At 50.1% G+C, this 19,071-nt stretch overlaps 1 protein-coding gene across 4 annotated transcripts in view; it reads right to left on the bottom strand.

The window, feature by feature from the left end:
* Positions 1 to 19,071, bottom strand: part of PRKCB (protein kinase C beta) — a 322,605-nt gene that overhangs the window by 149,759 nt on the left and 153,775 nt on the right. For all 4 annotated transcript variants that reach the window (XM_045072663.1, XM_045072664.1, XM_045072662.1 and 1 more), the window contains exons 4-5: positions 6,998 to 7,109; positions 6,487 to 6,615 (exon numbers count right to left, since the gene is read on the bottom strand). In XM_045072663.1, the coding sequence (XP_044928598.1) occupies positions 6,487 to 6,615; positions 6,998 to 7,109 (241 nt within the window). The remainder of the gene's footprint in view (positions 1 to 6,486; positions 6,616 to 6,997; positions 7,110 to 19,071) is intronic.

Raw genomic sequence — 19,071 nt, 5'->3', positions numbered from 1 at the left:
TCTGTAAAACTTGGGCATCTTTGGAAAAGAGAGCCTTCGGGGAGGAATGACTTTGAAGGCAGACACTGCCCCCTAGTGGGCCCAAGTGGTCTGATTTATGATCATGTTCTACCCTTGCCATTGAAGCATGGCAGGGTCATATTTCAAGACTTTATTCTATCTGTATTTTCTTTCCTTACGTTTTTCTTTTCCTCCCCCCTTCTCTTTCCCTTCCAAGCAGACGGCCATCTCAGTGGAAGTATGTAGCAGTGAAAAAGCAGAAATAGCCTTCAGGTCATTCTTGTCCTATGTCCCGAATTCCCAAACCTCAGAGGTTTCAAAGAGAAGATCACCTTCACAAAGGGGGTCTGTGAGCACAGAGTGTCTTGAAAAAGGTTTGACGGGGAGTGGACTTCAGCCCGACAAGAATGAGATTCCTTGTGGCTAGCAGAAGGAAGAAAGGCGCGGAAAGATCTCAAGGGTCCCCGAACGCTGGCAAGGTTGTGATGTTCATCCAGGCAAAGAGACCCATCTCCTCTCTTGCTGTGACTCAAGGCTCTAGAATATGCTCGGCAAAAAGGAGAAACTCAAATGCTGTTGAACAAACAAGTGAATGACTGGGAGAGGGAGTGAATGGATTCTAGAGGAGTCTGGACCCCGGATGCAGGGAAAGGAAGCCACACTTAACAGCGGTCTCCTACACACCCCGTCCCGGCCACTTCTTGTCACTTGGCAACACAGCGATCTAGGCCTATCTCCCCCACCAGGCTATGAGCTCCCTGAGGATGGAGACTAGATCTCATAGGTCATTGGACCCGAACTGGTACTGAGGCCCTCCATGAATGAATGAATGAATGAATGAATGAACACCTATGCCTACTGAGCCCTTCTCACCTTTCTGCCCTATAACATGCTATCTTCCTCATCACCCTGGAAACACCTAACCCCTCCAACCCAACCCCACATGTCCCACCTCACCCCTCTGTGCACAGCACACACTCTCTGCTCTTCTGGTCAAGTCCTGCCATATTGGTTTTAGACAACAGTTACCCAAGTGGAATATCAAGGGGAAGGGCCCCCATAGGTCTCCTTATACTCTTTTCCCATTGTTTGGGTCGCCATGACGGCAAAACCTACTCTACCCGGAAACAGTCCTTTAAATGACAAGAGAGTCTTCTGTGACCGTTCAGCATCCATTTCCTTTCTCCAAAGAGTACTTTCGGAACCTCTTTAGAAGCTGGGGTACAGGCAGATGTGACCTCAGCTTTTCTCAACAGCCTGTCGAGAACTGATGCCTATTTAGTGCACTTCCTCTTTTGATGTAAGAATGGCAGATCTTGGGAAGGATTAAAATACCACAATATTGGGAGGACCTAAGTCTTCTGGGAGATGCTTCTGTCTAAGAAGGGTTCTGTAGAGCACAATACCATGGTGAGAACACTGGACAGGAGTACGGAAGAGCAAGATTTAAACAAACAAACAAACTGTTCTCTCTGCTTTTCTTTCCAAACAGCCCCAATTTTCGTGAGATACAATTATGGATACAAATACAGACATGGTTAAGGCTTTGCTGATGGCCGTAACATAGGTGGGAATGTAAATAATGCGATACCAGTTGTTACGTCAATCGAGAGATACTGAATTGAAAGGGGGTTCATATGTGTAGGGGCATGGGCTTTATGAACTCTAGGAGCACTGTACAGCTTTCCGACCTTACACAGCCTGCTCCCACGATACCGCTCAGCACCACGAGGTCCGTGTGGTTTCCTATGACTCTACAAGTCCTGCTGCTCTGGGTCTTTTCTGCATCACCCAGGGAACTGCTGTGGTCATGCCTCCAAAGAGTGGGTCCCAGTCTCCGTAATATTTGCTGTTTATCTGGGACTTGGCCCTTAAGAGTTTTTTAAGGTCTCCTCCCCTATAAGAATAAGCATGTGAAAGGGGTTATCTGCTGAACTCCAACTCCTCACTTCAGGAAGCGCTGATTAGGGGGTCATCTGGGAAGTCCCGGTATCCGCCAGGACCCTCTAGTGTGTTATCATTCAAACATACATCCACTGACGCCACACATATTTAGGGACATCCGTCACACGAGGTGCTGGGCAGAGTGTGAGCCAAAGCAGACGCTGTGTCGCTGTCAAGGAGCTTCGAGTCCAGTGGGAGAGAGGGACATAATCCACCCAGCTTAGGACCGTCACTGACACAAGCTCAAGTTCAGATACCATGAGCGTCTAGAAGGGTGGGAAGCTTGGGGAAGCTTCTCTGATGGTAAAGGCAAGCTGAAGCCTGCAAGAAGGAGAAGAATGACCCATGGGAGGAAGACAAGAGGGCAAAGGTAAACACTGCACAGGAAAGGAACAGAAAGGTGCAGCAGCCCAATGGTGGGGGCAGCCCGGACAGGACGAAGGGTTAAAAGAAAATCTGGAGGGAGAGACAGAGAATCAAGAATGAGGTTGCCACATTAGGTTTATCTGTTCTGAGGGCAATGAGAAACCACTGATGGGTTTTTAAAAGAGGGGGAGCTGACTGGATTTCCATTCCGATCTTGACTTGCGAGATCCCTGGCAGTAGATATAAAGCCTGGATTTCAGGAGCCAAGAGAGATGAGGAAACCTTCGGATCTTCCAGAAGCAGCTGTAACTTGCTTCTGGAGATGATGGGATCTTCTTCCAAGAGCAAGAGAACAGTCAGAGCAGGTGGCACAGCGTCCTGGGCTAGGAAGTGGAAAGTCCAAACACCGAGCGTGCATCTACGGTCTGGAGGGAGTCAGGTGATCTGACCTAGCATTGCCAGGGGGCCTCTGTCCTCTCCGGTCCATCTGTCTGGGATCAAGCAGGAGGGCCTGGAGTCCCAACCACGACACCAGAAGGATGCTTGGGAGACTGGAAGGACATCCAGGCGCGCCACACTGGCCCCATGCCCCCTCCCCCCAGCTGCTGTGAATGTTGGCAGTCGAGGGCTCACGGCTGCCCCTGTGTCCAGACAGTCGCCCTGGTCCACACGGAAGCCACCTAGCCTGGGAGGTAACCCCACCTTCCCACCTCCCACCCCAGCAGCCTACAGCCAAGACCGACTGTCCGCTCAGCTCAGGCTGCTGACAAAACACCAGAGACTAGGTGACTTCAACAACAGGCATTTATGTCTCAGAGTTCTGGAAGCTGGGAAGTCCCATATCGGGTTCCCAGCGAGAACCCTCTTCCTGGCTTCTAGACAGCCGTCTTCCTACTGTGCCCCCATATGGTGCAGAGAGGGAAATCTATTTCTCTTCCTCTTCTTATAAAGCCACTCATCTCACCGGAGAACCTCACCCGCAGGACTTCAGCAACCCCTAATGACCTCAGGAACGCCCCATCTCCAAACACCATCCCACTGGGTTAGAGCTTCAAGCACGAATGCTTGGGGTGGTGGGGAGGGAGAGACCCAGCGCTGTCCCCGGCACTGACCGACCCTGCGAGGCCAATCCCTGCAGGAGGGAGGGCCAGGCTGAAGCTTGTCTTTAGGAAGACTGTTCTCTCGCTTAGCTTTCTTTGCTCTGCCCCGACTCCTCTTCCCCCACGAGCAGCCCCAATAAATCACTTGAATGAAAATCTCCATCTTGGCTCTATTTTTAGAGAACTGCAGTCAGAGCCCCAGGTTCCTGAATCGTCAGGCAGGCAACAAGAGTACCCCCAGCACTGACTGCACCGGGCACGGGGAAGGGGCCACGGCGGGCCACCGTGACCTGCCATCGTGAGACCCCGGTGCTCACCCCCCGTGCCACCTGTGACACCAGGCAGGTTATCCAGCCTCGCTGAATCTTGTCCTCCTCCATAGGACAGCAGCAACACTGCCTCTCCACTGAATGGCCCAGGATCAAAGTGCTTGGAAAACCACAACTATGAAAACCTTGGTAGGTAATTCATCAACGCTCTCAGAACTCTGACGTGCATATATTCTGCCCCTAATGCCAAGGGAGCCCCAACCCACCTCTTTGTTATGGGCTGAATTGTGTCCCCCCCCCCCAAAGAAGATATAGCCATGTCCCAACCCCAGTACCTGGGAGTGTGACCTTATTTGGAAATGACAGCTTTCCGAATGCAACTAAGTTAAGATGAGGTCATACTAGATTAGAGAAGCTCTAATCCAATGCCTGGTGTCCTTATAAGAAGACGAAACTTGGACACAGAGACACACAGGGAAGAATGCCATGTGATGATGAAGGCAGAGACCAGGCTCCACAAGCCAATGAACACCAAAGATTGATGGAAACTGCCAGAAGAACTGCTCAGAGCATTCCAGAGCAAACCAACTCAGCCGACACTTTCATGCCCGACTCCTAGCCTCCGGAAGAGTTACAGAATAAATTCCTGCTGTTTCAAGCTGCCCAGTTTGTGGCATTTCGGTACCGCAGCCTGGGAGATTATACGCCCCCGGTTCATAGGCACATAGCGGATTGCCAGAGAATCATCTGCTTGAGATCAAGATATGCCCAAGCAGATCTGTGCGTAAAGGGGAAGACTCTGACCTTGAATTTGAAGAGAGAGGCTGTGTTGTACCACATCAGAAAAAAAGGCTCCCCAAGAAATGCCCGTAAGAGGTAACCTAGCTAAACCACAAAGGAAATAAATAAGGTGTGGGGGGGGGGCGGCGGAGACCAAGCTAAAAAGTAACTTAGTATATCATACTAGGGAGTCTAACAGACCCAGGTGATGAAGTGTGTGGCTTTCCAAGCCTATTTCCTGATAAGTAGAAAGATAATGCTACAACCTAGCACCCTGCTAAGTTGCTCAAAAAATTTAACCAAGATACGGCTCGTAAGTGCTTTGCACAGTGATGGCACATTTTCAAAGAACTCTAGTGTTAGCTACGGCTTTGTTATTGTTTTGTTACTAACGGTGTGAGTTCTTAGAAACCTAACCTCCCTGGGCCTTAGCATTTCCATTCATAAATCGAGCATAACACACATTTCACAAGGTCGTCGTGAGGATGAAAGAGATGACGTGGAGGGCTTTTCGACGGAGCTGTAATTGGCAATAGGACTGTGCGTGTTCACATATGATGTGTTGATTGGGCACATTTATGTTGTGATTTGATTCCTGCACAGCGTCAGCCAACACCTCTATCTTATCACATGATATTGATTGATTGATTGATTGATGATTGGAACAATGGATAGACTTCAATGGCATTATACTAAGTAAGGTCCTGTATAGGATGGGTGAGTTCTATTCAATGTCTGCGGCCACCTGCGACAGACCTGAGCCAGTCCAGTTCCCAGAGAAGGACACTAGAGGGCAGCAGGGTCTCATTTTTGTCCCATCCCGGCTCCAGGAAGCTAAGACAGCCCTAGGAAAACCCTCCTCTCTCCAGAACCAGTGACTGCCTGCTTCTCCCTGGGGGATCCCCAAACATCCCCCTGGGAAGAAGTCAGCCCCTTGCCTTTCTTTTGGGGGAAAAAGCAATTTAACGGAATGCACATTTCCCAAGAGCCCACTGGGTATCACGAACCCCAACGTAAAACAAGGGTTGTATTTTACAGGGATATTGTTGGGAGTTTTACGCGGTGTACGTGAAGCCCCTCCCTGCACAGGGCTGAACACATCAGAGATGCCGAACCAATCCGGGGCCTCAAAAGTAGACCAAGTTTTGCAAAATCAATCCCTTTTGTGATCAGTTTCCTGAGTTACCAAGTCATAAAACCTTGCTTAGACGGACTCGTTATGAAGTCTATAGTTGGTGTCACAAGCATTTGAGCAGAGAATTCCTCCGAAGTTTTAGTCCCGTTCTTGTCTGGTTCAGTGTGGGGTTTACGGTAGCTTTTATGGCTGAGTATTTACCAGTCCAGCAAAGCCAGGTTTCTATTTTGCTGGGGCTTCACATGCCAGAGCCAAGTAGTTCTAGAATGCTCCATTCCAAGAGCCACACATGCCCTGCTCCGGTCTTCCCCTAGACCCCCTGCACCCCTCCCACTGGCTGTATTATCCGTCTTTCTTATTATTAAGAAGACACTTCAGGAGTGCAAAAAGTATAGGGAATCATAGAACAGGGACCCACGTCGCCACTGTCAGGTTTAAGAAAAAAAATTATTTCAAATAAACAGAAAGCCCCCTGGGATGCACAAGGCACCGCCCCTCCCCACCTCCTGCCCAAGTGGTCACAATCTGGAATTTGGTGTTTGTCACCAAGGCTATTCTCCCCCCTGGGAAAGTCCGCGGAAGCCCCAAGCATTCCTTCTAGGTTTTCTTATCAAAAGAAATAGAACTGCACACTCCACACCCCGAGCAAGAGTAGGAAAGGGAGAGGCAGAGGTGGAGTAGGGCCTTTCTGAGCTCCAGCCCGCGCAGGTGCCTGCAGCCAGGAGAGGCTGTGATGGGGCGGGGGGGGGGGGGGGGGGGGGGTTGGGAGGCAGGGTCACGCAGTCCCCTCCCGCCCCCCAGCCCCGCCCTGCCCATCCCTCCAGCAGTTTCCCCTCCCCCAACGCACAGATCGGACCCGCGGAGTCGGCGCCGGATCCCCAGCGCCACCTACCGACGACGATGAGGACTTCCCTCTCGATGTGGGCCTGGATGTAGATGCGGCCGCGGCGCTCCGTGTGGTCTGTGCCGCACAGGCTGGGGACGTTCATCACGCAGCGTTTGTGCACGTTCATCATGCAGGCTGCGAGGGCAGGGAGGGGCACGGCTCAGGCTGGGCCCCTCCGGCCCGGTGTCCTTCGAAAGGCTCTTCCCACCCCTTCCCACCCCTTCCCATCCCAACCCACCCCCAGGCCCGGACGGACAGAGGAGGTGGGACTTTGTCCGTCCTCTCTGAAGCCTCAGGGTTCAGCCTGAGTCCGCCCCCAGCCTACCCGAATGGCTCTGAAGGCAGCATCGCCCCCTTTAATGGTGGTGGTGGGGGGCGGGGGTGCTCATTCCTCAGCAACAGACAACCCGCAGGCCAGCCCGGCCAGAGCTTGGGAGAAGGTGCTGTGGACCTGGACCCCCAAACCAGGAGGAAGCAGCCCGGTCACCAGAGGCCGCCGCTGAGCAAATGTACTTACTGTCACATTTCATCCCCTGGTGGATGAGTCCGTACAGCAGTGACCCACAGTGGTCACAAAACGTGGGGCTGGAGTACGTGTGGATCTTAAACTTGTGTTTGCTCCGGGGGTCCTAAGGCCAAGAGAAACAAACAAAAGAGGCCAGTGTCAGCATGGCCAGTCAAAGGCTGGAGTATCCAAGTAACACTCTGCTTGGAGTATCCCTGGAGAACTCAGCCAGAACTGAAGCCGCCCCAGCACTCCTCACCCCTGTTGGGACCATCACTGGGGGGCGTGGCACCAGATATGCATTTGGGAAATAGTGCTTGAATGAGCGAATGACTCTGACAGCAGCTGGCTCCCACGGCAACCCCAGCCAGTTCCCTGTGCCACCCGTCCTCCACCTGAGAGCCCAACCTCCTGACTCCGGCCTGCAGCTCCAGAGACAGCCGCTAAACAGGTCCCCTTGTTCCTATGTTTTCCCCCTTATCCTCTGAGCATGCCTCTGGAGGGCTCTGGAGTGAACTAAAACCTGAGTCTGAGCATAAAACCTCCCTGCTTAAAGGCCATTTTCTAGTACCTCATCCCCTACACACCGGAGTTCAAAGTCCAATGAATGTCTGCAGGTTGTGGCAGAGCTTCCTGGTTTTTCCAACAAAACCCATTCTTTCCTTTAATAATAGAACCCTTGAGTTTAAGCGAAGAGTGTGGCCACCCAGTTAGGGACTACATTTCCCAGCCTCCCTTGAAGTTTGATGTGGCCATGTGATGAAGCTCTGACCAATGGGATGGGTGTGCTTCAGGGTTCTTGCCTTTAAAAGTGTCCAAGCCTCTCTGGCCCCAAACGCCTTGGACCCAAACCTGGAGACCTGTGCTGAAAGGACAGAACTACACTACTAGTCTCGGACTTCATCCCTTTGGGCAGACACCTGAGAGAAAACCTACTTTCTGATTGCCTCAGTCCCTATATCTGGGGGCTATTTGTTATAGCAGCTTATCTGGTTCCCTAACAAACATGCCCTTCATAACCTGGCAGTATAGTACAGAGCTTCAAGGTACAGACTTTGGAGCATCATCTGGGTTCTTCTCAGCTGTATGACTTCGGGCAAGTTACTTAATCTCTTTGTGCTTCAGTGTCCTTGTCTATAAAATGGAGGTAATGGGTGTGCTGGGTGGCTCAGTGGTTCAGCGTCTGCCTTCAGCTCAGGTCATGAACCCAGGGTCCTCAGATCGAGCCCCATGTCAGGCTCCTTGCTCGGTGGGGAGTCTGCTTCTCTCTCTACCCCTCCTCGCTGCTTGTGCTCTCATTCTCTTTCATGCTCTCTCTTTCAAACAAATAAATAAAATCTTTAAAAATGATAATAAAATAAAATAAAGGTAATGGCAATGCTACAAGCTTATTAGCTCACTGGGAATAAATGGATTCATCTGTGTAGAGATCATAGAACCACTTGGCAGCCCATAAGTGGTATAAGCTCTTGCATTATTATTACACCTCCCTTATAACCTCAGCTATGTCTCCCCCAACACACACTCTGTTCTCAGGACACAGGACTCATTCATGCCCCCCAAACATGCCCCTCTGGCTCTGCATGTTATCTTTCTTGCTCAAGAGTTTCTCTTCCATCACTGGCCTAACTTCAGAGCTCCTTCTTCTCCTTCCCAAAGCCAGCCCAAGGGCTTATCCTCAGATTAGTATAGTGGTGAGTATCCCCACCTGTCCCAAAGCCAGCCTGAAAGTTGCTTTCTCTGTGCAACAATGTGCAGCAGAGCCTGGAGAGCACGGACCTGGGATTCCCACCCAGGGCTGATCTGACACAACGGTCTGTGCTATGTGCTACCCCTCTCTTCCCTCCTTCGTTCAGCTCATCGTGTGTCTACTTGAACCTGATGTTCTAGTAACAGAAAATAAACAAGTGAAAATAAATACACACAATAAGTAGATATTTCGTTATGTGCTATTAAAGTGTTGAGTGTCTTTTCCTGAAATGTTCTATATATAAACTGTACTGAATTTTACTGTATGTAAAAAAATAGAAAAGGTGAATTTCCCCTGCATGAAAACAATAACTCAGTGTAAGCCTGGCTAAAAAAAACATCTTCCATCCTTGAAGGCTCTGGGGGCGCTCACCTTAGAGCTGAGGAGTGCCTCCAACCCTCCTCCAAGGAAATACCTGTTTATGACCGGTGTTGGCCTGGAGGGGGAGTTCAGGGCGAGGTAGGAGAACAGATCTGGTTGGTCAGATTCCAAGGCACTGACTGGCCCCGCCTCAATGGGTGGGGCTTGCACACGTGCGTAAAGGCGCACCTGCCTAATTTCTCTTTCTCTCCGGTAGCTCTCTCGCTCCCGGGAGGCTGCTGGCTTCAGATCCCACGGTCCAGCCCTGAATGTGTTGGGATGAGTGGCCTGGGTCACCTCAGCCCCAAACCCTGTGGCCACTTCTCTTTCTCTCCTCGGCTTTTGTGCTCTCTTCTAGCTCCCTGATAAGTGGACCTTGGAGTATAGCTGAGAATTTGTTTTGATTATGCTTTACATTTCCTTAGGCGTACCTAGTATAGAAAAAGGGAGTCTCCGAGGGACTCATGAGCTCGACCTGGAGATTTGGGACAATATCCCGACTAATAATAAATGGCCTCTTTGCTGGGTTTCCTTTCTTCCCCATACACATCTCCTTGGAATATCTCTGGGAGAAGGATTTGAGCATTTCTGACTAGATATTACCAAGAACCTTCTCTGCCGCATCCTGTCTCTTCAACAAGAGGAGATGCCGGGTGGCACAAAGAATGGGAAGGTAAGGGGCGCCTGGGTGGCTCAGTGGGTTAAAGCCGCTGCCTTTGGCTCAGGTCATGATCTCAGGGTCCTGAGATTGAGCCCCACATTGGGCTCTCTGCTCAGCAGGGAGCCTGCTTCCCTTCCTCTCTCTCTGCCTGCCTCTCTGCCTGCTTGTGATCTCTGTCAAATAAATAAATAAATAATCTTTAAAAAAAAAAAAAAAAGAAAGAAAGAAAGAAAGAAAGGGAAGGTAAATGAAACATTTCCTGAGAGCTGCCCAGTGTATGCTGGGTGTCTCTCGGGCACTTTCTCCGGTCCTCATGATATTTCATTTGGAAGGTGTTATTCATTCCCATCTTAGTGACAGTGAAATGGGCCCAGACTAGAGGGACAGAGATTTTCCCCCAGGTCACCCAGCTGGCCCACTGCTAAGCTGGGATTCCCAGCCGGCTCTGCCCGGCTCTGAATCTGGGACGCACCAAGCTTCTCTCCCTTCTCTCCTCCCTCCCCAACTTCGTTAACGTGCTTCTGTTCCAGCCCAGCTGCAGTGGCACTTCCTTCCTTCCTGCACTCATTCCTGCACCCAGCAAATGTTTACTGAGAGCCAGGGTCTTTCTAGGCACGGGGATTCGAGTGTACGCGGAGAGCCAGAAGGCTTGCTCTCACTGAATTCACATTCTAATGGCAGAGAGAAACAAACCAAGAAACCCCACCAATATCCTGCCCTCCTAGATCTTCTCCATGGTCGCATTTAAACCACTGGGTTGTGATTACATGTGTTAATTTCATCTCTCTGACGCTCAGTTACAAGCAACATAAGGGAATTTTGCGCCGGGCATATACTGTACTTGGCATATAGAAGGTGCTCAAGGAATGAGCGAGAGTTAGTATTTATTAAGCATTTACTCACACAGGAACTATCTCTCAGGGATTTACCAGGCAGGCATTAACTCATTTCATCCTTATAACATCCCTAGGAAGCATGTACTTTACTACACCATCTCACAGATGAGGACCGAGGGCCGCAGGGACTTGCCCGCAGCTCCCCAGCCTCAGCAAGCCCAGCAGTTCGCACAGTGGCTGGCACGCATGGAGAGGTTGGAGTTGCGGTGGCAGCTGGGGGCTGTTGTCATTGCTGCTAACCACTGAAAGCCCCTGAGCCATGCATGTGCTGTTCTAGAAAATGACTTGGAGAGCCGGATTAGAGCCAGACGGGAGAAAGGAAGGCCAACTGAGCACGTTGCAGGGGAAAGTTTGCTGCTGGTTTATTTAGAAGCTGTTGCAGATCCCTCCAACCTTACCCCCCGACACCCCGGCCCAGGCTTTCAGGAGGGTTCAAATTGTACCAGCACCCCTACCCCAACACACACACACACCCATCCCTCAGACCCCCCAGACCAATCAGGTCATCCTCTGTTCACTTCTACCCTCCTCCCTCGGGCTACCTGGGAGAACTTGGGATAAAGCCACAGTCCCACAGCAGGGGGCCCCATGACTCCAGGATCCTCAAGGAGAATCTTAAAAGGGCGCCTGCTTGTGCCCAGTGCCCAGCCTATGAGATGGGTGGGTTTGTGCTTCGAGGCGGCCCGCTCTCCCGGACACAGAGGACTGCTGGAGAGGTAGGCGCTTGGCTCAAATGACTCACATGTTTAGTGAATGGGACACCAGCAGTCGGGAACACGGGCAGCTCCAGGGCTGGTGTGGCCCTTTTTTACAGTGGGCTCCAAGGAACACAGAGGAACAAAGACAACAGGCCACACGCCCCGGGGGACGGAGCTCCTGGTTCCAGTCCCGCCGGGGCTTGGCATGCATTGACTCTTCCTGTGCCCTTTGTGTCCCCTTGTGTCCTTGGAGCTGATGCCCTTCCAAGTGGCATCGGTACCTGCAACGGTGGATGGGAGACAAGATATTTCTAATCACTTGGGCTCAGGTACAGCTCCCTGACCAGTCAGAAGGAACAGCAGGTTTAGCTCTGCTGGGAGTTAACTCTGTGGTTGCCAGATCATGGCAGGGGGGAGCAAGGAGCTGGCAAGGTAAGAAGTAGGTAAATGGTGGAAAGAGGAGGTTCAGAAAGCCTGGGGCTATTTATCAATCAGCCTTTCAATATTTCCAGCATTTCAGTATTACCAGAACTGATACAGCAGTGTTGGTACATCCAGGTTAAATATCAGCCTGGCCTTTAACCAAAAGACATCCCCTTCCCAGCCTTGGAGGCTGCGGCCACTGACCAGCTCTGGGATGAGCCTGGGGAGCCATGAAGCTTCTGAGTCGGAACCGTCCCCCGCATCCCAGGCCGCACAGACTGGGTCTCCTCTAGTCTGTCTCTCGCCCAGCCCCGTCCCCGGCCGAGGTCCTCCTTGATGCTCAAGAGGTTGCAATCTGGAGGCCAGGGGCCATTGTCAACTTTGCAAACACGCTGTATTTGCTCCATATGGTGCTTCTTAAAAGTTCAAGTTAATTCACTATGTTTAAAAAAAAAAAAAATCACAGAATGTCAGATAAAAATTTATACTTCTGGCTCCTTTGAAAAATCACAAGTTACAGCAACACTGGACATATGTCCCTGTGGGCTGAGCAGTGGTCACCCCCTGCAGAGAGGGACAAGACTTGTCTTCTGCAGTCCCTGCCACTCCCTGCTGTCTCACACCACGCTTCCTTTTCCCCTCCCCACCGGGTCCCTGTAGGAATGTGGGTTTATGACCCCGCTCAGACCCCCCTCCCTCTCCCCCTCTGGTCCACCAGCTGAGAACTTACACATGAACACAGCCCCTAGCCTCCTGAATGAGTTCATTTGGCTCAGGGTCAAATGCATTCAGAAAGAGGTCTGAAGCTACAGTGTCCCCACCCCAGGATCAGCCCTTGATTTCCAGAGTCCTCGGGTCATCTCCTCCACCCTGGGAATCACGCTTCCACAAGATCCTGGCATGATTCCTCTCCCCAGTAGTTCTCACAGTCGAGGTTCCATCATGCCTTCTGCTGGGTGAGCCTGGATTTCTAAGTTTCCTTCCACTTCGGATCCTGCTCCCACAGATTGTTCAATCACAAGAACAAAATAATAATGAACTATCGGACTGCGACTGCCACCATCGAACATGGACTGTCCCCCAAGTATTGCGTTAAGTGTCCTGTATCACATCATTGAGTCTCTGCCATGGCCAAGGAGTGGGGGGAGAGTTATTAGTACCCTGGTATTTCAGATGAGCCAACTGAGGCTTGAGAGGTAATGTATTCAAGGTCTCAAAGCAAGAAAATGGGAGAGCCAGGATTGAAATCCAAGTCTGCCAGGGAGCTGAGTGGGGACCCCGGCATGTCACCTGGCTGCCTGCCCGCTCGTCAGCCTCGCCACAGGGTCTCCCAACTGACGGGGGAGTGGGGGTCTACAGACAATGGCAACCTTCATCTCACACAACCACAGCACCATCTAGGAACGGGCTGCTGGGGGATCCCTACCACCACCCCCAAGCCAGAATCTTCACCACAAATACCCAACCTCCAGGCCCAAAGGATGGGCAGCTCCCTGCTCGGCATCACTGCCTTGTCACCTGACTCCAGGCACAAGCAGCTAAGGAGGAAGGAAGCACAGATCAGAAACCAAAAGCAAGAAAAAAATATCTTTAAACATCTAAGTCACAGCCTAAAATAGCCTTTCTCGGTCTGAATGGGCTGTGTGGCTTTGTTCACAGGTGGGCTGAAATTTGGCTGTGCTGAGGCAAAGCTGCAGGAAATCGGGAAGCTGGATTGAAGCACGGAGGCCGAAAAAACGCACACAAACATCAGTCAGAGGAGGAATAAAAGCAACCTGGAAATGTGGACTGTGTCATCCCTGGAATTTACAGGCCACAAAAGCCCCTGAAGGCACATTTCCCAGGAGGCAGAAGGGCCAGGTGAAATGGAAGATCCCAGTTGGAAACACCGTCAGAACACAGGGAAGTTAGAAACAGGGGCTCTGGGGTTGACTGTGTGACCTCAGGCAACTGCCTTAACCTCTCTGAGTCTCTGGTGCCATGTGCCTTTCATGGCCTGGCTTCATGGATTGGCTCCCAGCACAACCCCCGCACCCCCAACAAGAAGTACAAGCTCTTTATTTCATTACTCCCATGAGAACAAATCATCGGAGTGACACCTCCCAAATTTCGGTCTTGAGCTGTCATAATTCTGCATGCCCACATACTACCTATAATGTGTACGTGCCATTTTTCTTCAACTCACGTGTCCTTTACATAAATAAAACTATTTTAAAATGAAACCCTGTCAGAGTGGGAACTCGTGGGATCAATGTGCAAATTATGTTTTTTTCTAATACACCTTAAAGTGAAAGAGCCAACTCCTAAAATAAAATTTTACAACATGCCCCCCACCCCCAGTCATCTCCGTTGAGAAGCTGGGGGAGACACAGATACACATCTCCCTGGTGAGCCGGCCAATCGCTATTTGGCACTATCTGTGAAAAGTACAAATGTTTCTTCCCCGGTGACCCACTTGTCCCACTCTGGGAATTTATCCTGGAGATCAACCTGCATACACAGGAAAAAAAATACACATACAGGTTGCTTACTGCAGCGCTATTTATAACAGCCAAAATATGTTAAATAAACCAAGTGTCCTAGGAAGGGAGCTGCTTAAATAAATCATAGAATAGCTACGCGGTGGCATACTGCTCAGGTAGGTATATGGACGAACGAGTCTTCTGCACTAATATGGAGAAATCTTAAGGGCATATTTTTGAGTCAAACTGAAAAAAACAACCACCCCCACCAGCAAGGTACAGAAGTGTCTATAGTGCATGTTCCCTTTTGTGTGAGAAGGTGGCTCAGGGTTAGAAAGTAACTATATTCTACAGTACCCATACCCACGTAGAGGAACTCTGGATGGATACACTGTAAGAGAAGCTAAGAGAAGTGTTTATGGACGGAGGCAGGAGGAAACAGAATGAATAGGGAGCAGGACTTCTCTGCACAGATCTTTGCATAGTTCTGATGGAAAGTAGAATATTTCAGGGTTTCTCCACAAGGGGAAAAAAAATCTCATAGCAGGTACCACCACGTGCACAATGGATGGCCTGGGGCATACCCCAAAGGGTAAACAAAATATCAAAGCTTCCCAAGAGACAAAGAAGCAGGGAAGCCTGGACCAAGGTTTGGGAAGCGTGAAGCGGGTCATGTGAGAAGCTGTAATTACACACGTGGGCCCCGCCATTGAAACTGTAATTTGGTGAAGATCTCTGATATGGAGGGCGCCTGGGTAGCTCAGTGGGTTAAAGCCTCTGCCTTTGGCTCAGGTCATGATCCCAGGGTGCTGGGATTCTGTCCCCCATCGGGCTGTCTGCTCAGCAGGGAGCCTGATTCCCTGTCTCTCTTCTGCCTGCCTCTCTGCCTACTTGTGATCTGTCAAATAAATTAAATCTTTAAAAATAAATAAATAAATCTCTGATAATGTTCCTGGAGAAGGAAGTCAATCAAGCTGATAAGTCAGTCGAGCTGATAACGCTGTGCAAAGGTTGGAGCCAGGTTGAGTTGGATATGCCACGCCTTCTTCCAGGCTCCGCCCCTTTGCAAATAAGTAATGGATTGGAAGGCCTTGCTTTGGTTGTGTAAACTTGGGGAGAATTTTGAATAGGATTTCCTGCATTAAAAGATTTGGGGGAAAAAAAAGGATTTCCTGCATTAAGACGGGCACTGGAGTCCATGTCAATATTAGGGGTTAATTAACAGCCACCTTCAAACCTAACGCCCAGACTCTGGAATTGATTAGATTTTTGATGCTGGGGCCAGTTCTTGAACCCTTTTAAGTGTTCGCTCGCCTTTTGTCTGAAAGTGGGATAATAATATCTAATTCCTAAGTTGATGAGAGTTCAGTGAATGAATGTATGGAAACTGCCTAGTAGTCCCGGTGGAAATAAACATTTAATACATGCTCACCGTTACCATTCATTCTCTGCCCATACCCTTTGTCTGTATTTAAATTCAAGCTTCTTTCTAAATGATTCGCAGCGCATTTCCTATATAATGATTAAGCATATGAATCATTCACCTAAGATACAGGCAGTAAATATTTTCTCAGTTCTTCATTTGCCTTTTAATTTTGTTGTTCTTTTTTCAACATATAATACGGCGTGTGTGTGTGTGTGTGTATTTAAAGTGCCAATTTTTCCATTTTCCTTTACAGTCTGTGTCTCTGCTGTTATATTTAGAAAGTCCTTCCCAGTATTTTCTTCAACATCTTACAGTTTCACTTTCTGCCTGCGCTGAAATCCGTACTTCCTTGGAATTCATCTTAGCAGGAGCCTCTGAGGAAAGACCTTCATTTTTTTTTTCTTAATGTGTAACCAGTTGTAACGTATGGGATGTATCTTCTCCCTGCTGACTTGAAATGCCTCTTTTATCGTATCATCTCATCGATCTTTTGTTCACTTTTAAATTTTCTCTTATGTTCCACTGACGTCTCTCTAGCCCCGCCTCGGTTCCCTGTTACTTTAATACGTCCTAGTTTCGTATCTGAGCATCTGAAAACATGCACTTTATACACACCCACTCCTACTCCCAGCATGACTGTCCGCTTTGAAAATGTTCGTGGTGATTCTCACCCACATTGATTTCCAGCTTGTCCTGGAAAGGCCGGTCTTGGCCAACCCTACTTACTGTCCTTCCAGAAAATCGCCTACGTACAGCATCAGCCCAGTAGACAGGAGAGCGTCTGACCTCAGACTTCCAGCCAATGCTGAGTGAACCAAGGTCTGGTCAGTGGCGTGCAGTTTATAAAGGAAGAACCAGGCTAATCAGAAATGGAAGGAGAAACAGTGCAGCGTTGGGAGCTGGAGCTGAGCGAAGGGAGTGGGTGGGCGAGGTAGGTGATGTCAATTCAGGGTTAGCAGGGGACAGATGAACGGAGGGGATGGGGAAGAATTTACAAGTATTTGAGTCCTTTATGTCCTTCCAAAAAACTTGCTTTTTCTAAACTTTTCTTCATTGCCACTAATGTTAAGCTGGTCTTCTTTCCCACGGTTTACATGTTATTTCAACAAATCTCAATTCATTAGCTACGTCAGTGGTTCCTAACCTGATGAGGCCATTCTCCGCAGCAGGCACGTGAACCTCTCGCAGGGATGGATTTCCAGGCCTCCGGGTGAGACTCACAGCAGTGGGACTCAGAGCAGTGGGAAGCCACGATTTTCTGCGGGGTGTTGCATCGCTTAGATTTCCACAGAACCTCAGTGAGCAGCTCCGAACTAGCGAAACTGGCCCAGCTGTCCTGGGGGCAGCCATGGGCTGGACCTGAGTCCCAGTCATGTCCTTCGAGTGGGACATAGAGTCTGCGAGTCCCCACAGTCCCCACTCACTACTCGCTGGCCTGGGAGTCACTCCTGCTGGATCCCAACAGCGACTGGGCCAACAGCGGGAGACCATATGAAACAGCAGGTGCACATAAGCACTGAGGTTCAGAGAGAAACAGAGACCCACCCTCGGGTAGAAGAGGGTGGCCTCATTCTCACGGCAAACAGGAGTCACCTTCCTTCTTCTGGAAGGCTATGTGCACTTACAAGCCAACTCCAACCCTAAGTGGCTTCAATACCTCAACCGTGCATTGGGCAGGCTGGGTCCCCACTTGGTACCTGAGTCAGCAGAGCATGAGAAGCCCCAACCCTTCCAGCAGGTGCGGGAGTCCATCCTCCATGAAGAGGAGATTTCGTAGGTGTCTGTGTCCTTGGCCATGTTGCTTAAAGGCTCCATACTTCGTGTTAACTCGGGATAACGGTGATATTTATTTTCCGGGGATGGTCATGCGGTGTAAGTTCCCTAAAGCCTTTAAAAGAGTTGCATGACACACCACAGGTACTCAGTAAATAATACCAGCTGTTATTATTAATGATTCATTATTGCTGGCCAGGGCATCCCTATGTCGACTGAGTTATAACTTGTCCCAATAAACCCCATAGACATTCCCACCTCTTGAACTTTGATCTGGGTTTCCTATACTGATTTCTTCTACTCAAGCAAGAACCCATTCATTTATTTATCTGTTTATTCACCAGATATTGGTTGAGTGTATCAGGTGCTTGAGAAGCAGAATCGGACATAGGGGCTGCAGCCGTGGGCTCCCAGCCTCATTCCGAGGAAACGAGAAAGAATGACCAAAAAAAAAAAAAAAAATTACATTTCAGACGACAGTAGAGAAGCTCTCATTGCTTCCAGAGTTTCAGTGAGGGGATCACAGCCGGGCAGACAGGTCTGGGCGACTTCCCTGAGAAGTGAAGTGTGAGCTAGGATCCGAAACCTGGAGAGAACGCCCCTGGCTGGGACTCTGTCCCGGCCCCAGGGGGCGCCAACCCACTGCATGGGGTCCCGCTTCAATCCAGGTAGACACCTGGTGACACCACCCCACAGTCACCTGCCTGACTTCAAGCTCTGCCTCAGCCTCCATTCCCTGTCCCCAGCTCAGATGCCTCAGCCAGCAGCCCCCCAGCTCTGGGGAGAGGGAATTTAGTAGAGAGCTCATGTGTCAGACTCCAAAGCTAGAGAATCTGAATTCAATCCCAGCTCTGTTACTTGTCAGCCTTGAGCGAATTACTTATGCTATAGGAGCCTTGCTCTTCCCACCGGTAGAATGGAGTCAAGAGCTTCATGTGGAGAGACACTACATCAGACTGGTATGCCCTACACAGCAAGGCTGCCTGCCTGGCATCGATTCCCAACACAACTTCCCCGCTGTGTGGCTTTGGGCAGGTTACCTAACCTCTCTGTGCTGCAGTGTCCTCGCCTCGGACATGGGAATGATGACAATAGCTCTGCATGCTCACGAAAAGTTAAGGAGTTAACATGTGTAAGAGATTGCTCAGTGAAGACTATGTGTCTGTTGAGTTGAATAAGGAATGTTCCCAGCCTTCTAGGTCTGTGAGGATTAATGAAGTCATGATTATGTGTTGTGCTGTAGCACAGTTTCATGAAACCATAAACATTCACTTAAAATGAAAACTCCATCTGTGACCTTGGGCAAGTCACCCCAGGTTCTGGTCTCAGTTCCCCCTTCAGAAAACAGTGGGGCTAATAGGGCATTCCCCAGGGGGCCTTCAGTTCTGACAACCTCATGGTCCAGGCCCTTCAGAGACTGCCCACCTCTTCCTGGGGAGGTCGCCATGTGATTTCGTTTTTCTGAGCGGACACCCGTCTCTCAGGAACCAACCACACGGCCACAGGTCGCAGCCTCGCGGTATGTAAATCCTCCATCAGCCACAGCACAAGCACACACCGCCTTGCCCCTCGCAGTACTTCCTCCCTCACTGGTGTCATCAGTCCACAGAGGGAGAAGCACCCACTCTTCCCTGCTG

Source organism: Mustela putorius, unplaced genomic scaffold (genome assembly GCF_011764305.1).
Source record: "Mustela putorius furo isolate JIRA1106 unplaced genomic scaffold, ASM1176430v1.1 tig00004041_pilon_pilon_pilon, whole genome shotgun sequence".
Taxonomy (NCBI): domain Eukaryota; kingdom Metazoa; phylum Chordata; class Mammalia; order Carnivora; family Mustelidae; genus Mustela; species Mustela putorius.
This window is presented reverse-complemented; position numbering and strand designations above follow the sequence as displayed.